Here is a 5,453-nt window from a genome sequence, read left to right as displayed (position 1 = left end):
TCGCAAAATGGGCATTTCTCTGTTTGGCACTGGTTTTGAATTCAATCTGTGGTGAACTGTGCCCAGTACAGATCTTTCTAAACCATGCAGTGCCTTGTATTAAAACAACAAGCCCTCAAATCTCCAGTCACCCTGAGAGACTTTTCTTAATATGCTGACAAAAACATTAAAGTTTAACACCATTAGTGCCACCAGAGCAGACACCATGTTTGTTCTAGAGATTTCACTCAATCTTTAACACACAGGAAGCACAGGTCATCCCTCCAATCTTTATGTGTACATACATAAATATGCATGTGACACCAAGCTGCATGTCAGGTAAACATCCCGGGGAGATTGTAATAATTATAATAATAATTACAGTAAATGGACAGGCGTGCACTGAGATTTCAGACTTTTCTCTTTCCATGGATTAAAAGTAGATTTATTAAGTATATTTGTCTAGACGATAAAGGATCTTAACACAGAGCAAAGAATGCTCATGTTTTTCTCCCGAACCGACATAATGACTCAGTGATGCGTCCCACAAACAGACTGGATGTCAAGACAAATAAAAATTTATAATAGAAATTGAAGGGGAAAAAAAGTTCATGACAATGCAAAATCTCTGTCGGTTTCTATTTAAGAAAGCTGGAAGTAACTTTATTGAGAATATTATTTTCTGATTAGAGAGGTTTGAGATTTTTGCTGAGGATTTTTTTCCCTTGTACTTGTTCTGGAAAACCAATGTGCCAGTAATTAAAATAATTTATCCTCCAGCTTTCACGAGGCTGGAAAGTTCATGTACTAAAGCAAAAATAAGATTTGTGTTATATATTTGTTTTGGTTTTTTGCTACAGATTAAAAAGGAGAACATCAATCACGTGAGGTTAATTTCCTTTCACTCACAGATTAGTCAAACTTGTGATGTTTATTGTACCATAGTCAGTTTTTACATTCCCATAAAATTTTGATAAAACAGTCAGTGATTCCTGACAGACATATTTACAGTGTGCAGATTTTTACAATGTAAATACAGCCACAAAGACAAACATACAAGACTTGTTCTATGAACTCAGCAGCCTGTTCTCACACTGTAGATGCTGTCAGATGCACAATGTTACGTATGATTCATAGCAAGAGTCGGACCCGTTCAGGACCACCTGGCGTCACATTTAAAGGCACTCGGGCACTTTTTTTCTCTGCGTATGGATTTCTGTGTATTTTAGCTCCAATCCTACACGAGTAGCTAGAAGTTATCAGTGAGTGAACACAAAATTTAAAATGGAAAATGCTACCATACGAGAAACAAACCGCAGCCCTCCTGCTTTCTCAAACTCCTCACATCGAACTACATCTTTCATGTATCTTTGTGTCGCCGGCAGATTCTGATAAAACACTGAGCTGAGAACGGCTCAGGGCTGCATGCGAATGGCTCCGTCCAGTCTAATGACCTCCCCGTTGATCATGGGATTCTCAACCAGGCATGTGACCAGGTGAGCAAACTCAGCGGGGTCACCCAGGCGCGAGGGGAAGGGCACCTGGCGCGCGAGGAATGAACGCACCTTCTCTGGAAGACCGGCGAGAAGAGGAGTGGAGAAGAGCCCTGAAGGAAAAAACAGTTTTGTTGATTTTTGTGTCAATTTTTGATAAAATAATCAGAAAATCTAATTTCTCCACATAGTTTTCGGTTTAGTTTAAGTTAACTCTAACGGGCTAAGTAGGAACACTAACCAGGTGCTATGGTGATGACTCTGATGCCCACGGGTGCCAGGTCTCGTGCGATGGGAAGAGTCATCCCAACGATGCCGCCTTTAGAAGCGGAGTAAGCCGCTTGTCCAACCTGAAGAATAAATAAATACAAAATCACTCATTTATTTTATCACTCACTTAAGAAATACTATATATAGTATTTTTTTTAAACCTTACCTGTCCATCGAAAGCTGCCACGCTGGCGGTGTTAATGATGCAGCCTCGGTGTCCGTCTGCATCGGGTTCGTTCTTCCCCATCTCGCCCGCAGCGAGGCGAATCACATTAAAAGATCCTGCAATGTTCACCTGCAGGTTAAAATAAATAAATAAATAACAGCCACATGTGATTCTCTGATTACTTCTTCTTCCGTCCCTCTGATCATCTGTCCGGCCGTCTTACATTGATGATGCGCTGGAAGTCCTCCAGGCTGTGAGGGAGGTCCTTCTTAAAGTTATATGTTTTCGCAGCCACAGCAATGCCAGCGCAGTTAACCGCCAAGTCCAACTTCCCAAACTTCTCTTTGGCCAGGGAAACAGCTGACCGCACCTCTGCCTCTGATGTCACCTGGAAAACGACGAGGACAAGAAGCCCTTTTGCTCACATCAAATTATAAAGCATTCCAGCCAATAACAACCCCAGTAGAAGAACTCGAAATGCACCGAAGATTCTTTATATTCCCTGTTTGCAGGAAAATAGAGGACAAATAAGAATAATTATGGCCAAAATATACAACATGAATGCACTGGGGCTGGTGCTCAGCATCTGTGTGTGAGCGCCATCTACTGAGCTGACAGGGTATTACATTTCCAGTGGCACATGCAGAATCTATGCAATGGTGAGGTTTTCACTTTCTTTCAACAAATCTCAGAAATCTGTTTGGTTTTGATGCTCAAATTATTTTTCCACAACTCACCCCACTATATATTTATCTGTCTGTCAATCAATCTAGTGGTCTCTGGCTCAGGTTTTAGCTGCCTTTATGTCAAAATGTATGCCACATTCTTTTTTATGGGGTCAGAATGGCGTCCTCGATGGTTCTAGGTTGAAGTTGTTGCACTTTTTTTTTTCTTATTAATCCCACACACCCCAAAAATCCACTAAAATAAACCCTTTTTAGGAAAAGTCACGAAATATAAGATAATTGTGTTTTAATTCAACAGAGTTACTTGATTTTTTAAATGCCAGGATGTCAAAATGACCGCTTTTGTGGTTCTAGTGCTAAAGGACAATCAGTATTCATTTCACACATGGCTTAAGAAGCATTTTGGTCCATTTTGTTCTATTCGATTCATGTAAACTCTATGCCCCGCACAGCTCACACAGATAGGAGTGTTTACAAATGTGACTTTCTCTGTTAATGTTTCCAAAATATGCAGTCTCGCGTCGGTTGAATTTTGGACTCACATCTGCAGGAGCAAAGGCACAGCGGTTTCCCAGACTGGCTGCCACAGCCTGTCCGTCAGAGGAGGGCAGGTCCACGATCACAGCAGACGCTCCGCTCTGCACCAGACGCTCCACAGTGGCCCGCCCCAAACCGGAGGCACCGCCTGTTACCAGGCCGACCATACCCTGCTCAAAACACACGTAAAGAGGGACGCCCACCGGGACAAGAGGAGGGGGCAGAAGAAAAGGGGAAAGAAAGTCGCAGGTCAATAAGAAAGACGAGTGAAAGGACAGATCAGAACATCACTGGGTTCCTTTCAAAAAGACACTGCGTGTTTTATCTGTTCAACGTTAATTCCTCAGTAATGGATTATATTAGGTACACTTCATGAAATTGTGATGGGATTTGTTTTTGGTTAGTCAAACATATTTGATGTTAAAGCTGCTTCATTGAATTTAAAATACTTTTAAAATCTTGTCCAGTGTCTTTAAGGTGACTACCAATGAATCCTATTCAATATCTCTCTGCTGTGGTTTTCAATGATTGAAATTCAATAGTAATCAGATCAATACTCCAATAAAGGCCTTTCAGAAATAGTATAATACTGCAACATCCACACTGTATTGAAAGAAAGCTTTAATTCGAAATAATCGCATGCCACAATTTCCCTAAAGATACTGTTGGAGTGGAAAAAACTGCTAGTTGAATGAACTAGACGAACTTTGGCATCATTTCTTCGTAACACTGCACCTTGAACTTTGACCTTCCCGCCGTATGTGTAGCTGCTGCTGTGGAATGAGGAGCATTTTAACCCAAAACATAATCTTTACCGACATCTAAGCAAATGGCATTGTTACTTAAATTTAACAAAACGGCGACTGAAAACATGTTAAAGGAATGAAACCTTTATGGCAGAAACATTGAATATAAAGTGGCCAGTCGCCATAAAGAACACAAATAACATACATAACTTCTGACTGTCTGATCACAGACATTTCATAGGATATTTAGCTGTCATTCAAATGTTTTAATTAAAGAAAAAAGAGACATGAATTAAGGTCTTTGCTGCAATAATATGAACTACATTCCTTCCTTTGTATAGGAGGTATATGAACCATTATTCTACGTGTAAACGTCTAGATCGTGTCTTTATATGGGAGATGCAGTCAGTGTTTCCTCAGCGGGATCAGTCATTCAGTCTACATCAGGAGACCCATTACATCATAATGCCACAGGTTTCCCTGCATATGAACATTTTGTCACCCACCAAAGAGGTTTTTGTTTCCCCCATGAAAGAAAATCACAGGATGTTTAACCAGGGTTTTATACACTCCAGCATAACATAGACTGTTTGTATCAAATATCCGGAGATTATAAGAAACTTCCCAGGCTTCCGTGAAGTAAGGTGACACAGACTCATTGTGCTTTTGTTGGCAGACAGTCTCCAGAGACCAGACTTGAGCCTGAAAAAACCTGATGCGTAAAATACTGGGAGGAAAAAGTTTTAAACACCTTCTCTTATTTGTTATTTGCCTTATTTGTTTTTGCAAAGTTAACAAAAAAAGGGAGCTAAGCACACATGCGCGCACCTTCATTTACTCTTCAGATTCATCTCAGTGACCGGTTTTTATTAACTGAAATATAAATACAGCATTATTAATTTAATTAATTAATTTAAGCTGCCATGTTTAAAAGCCCTCGTGTGTCCTGTGTCCATCTAACTGACAGCCGGAGGTCAGCCGGGAGGGTTGAAGGGGGAGCTATCAGCATGTTTGCTAACCTGCAAGTATGCTAGCCGAGCACTCAAACTTATGGACTACAAAGAGAGCGTGCACGCCGAAAGAAGCAGAAAAACTCGCACAAATCGAAACCGAAGCAGGGTGAAAGTCTAGCGTCATATTTCCTCAGAGGAAAAGAAAACGGCGAGGCAGCGCGGAGGTGTTTCATGTTTATTCTGCTGCTCACCTTCACACACCGAATGTTCGCCATCGTAGATCGGACTCGGCTGACGTCATACCAAAGATCGTGTGTGTGCGAGAGAGGCTGTGATGAATCTTCTTCTTCTTCTTTGTGTTTAACGGCGGTTGGCAACCAACGTAAGGGAGCATTACCGCCTCCTACTGTTCCGGAGTATGGGTCAGACAGTGAGTTCACAAGCTGTGACACACAAACCAACCTCTCTGAGGTAATTACTTTAATAAACTGGTTTTCAAGAGTTTCAGATTATTCAATTAACTGGCCAAAATCTACAGTTCTCCCCATTAACTGCTCCTTCCATAATTCTTCCTCTGCCCCACTGCAATCCGGAAATATTAAATATTTAGGTATTAATGTCTC

The 5,453-nt window shown here is 41.1% G+C and overlaps 1 protein-coding gene across 1 annotated transcript; it reads right to left on the bottom strand.

Moving 5' to 3' along the window:
* Positions 1-869: 869 nt before the first annotated feature.
* Positions 870-5,164, bottom strand: hsd17b10 (hydroxysteroid (17-beta) dehydrogenase 10). The gene is made up of 6 exons (XM_005741057.1): positions 5,082-5,164; positions 3,137-3,301; positions 2,132-2,296; positions 1,909-2,037; positions 1,714-1,822; positions 870-1,585 (listed from the first exon to the last, which is right to left on the bottom strand). The coding sequence occupies exons 1-6, from the start codon at positions 5,103-5,105 to the stop codon at positions 1,395-1,397; spliced, it is 783 nt and encodes a 260-aa protein (XP_005741114.1). The 5' UTR covers positions 5,106-5,164; the 3' UTR covers positions 870-1,394.
* Between the last annotated feature and the right edge of the window lie 289 nt (positions 5,165-5,453).

Source organism: Pundamilia nyererei, unplaced genomic scaffold (assembly GCF_000239375.1).
Source record: "Pundamilia nyererei isolate P.nyererei 1_Seehausen unplaced genomic scaffold, PunNye1.0 scaffold00106, whole genome shotgun sequence".
Classification (NCBI taxonomy): Eukaryota; Metazoa; Chordata; class Actinopteri; order Cichliformes; family Cichlidae; genus Pundamilia; species Pundamilia nyererei.
The sequence above is the reverse complement of the archived record's forward strand: the minus strand, read 5'-3'. Positions and strand labels throughout refer to the sequence as shown.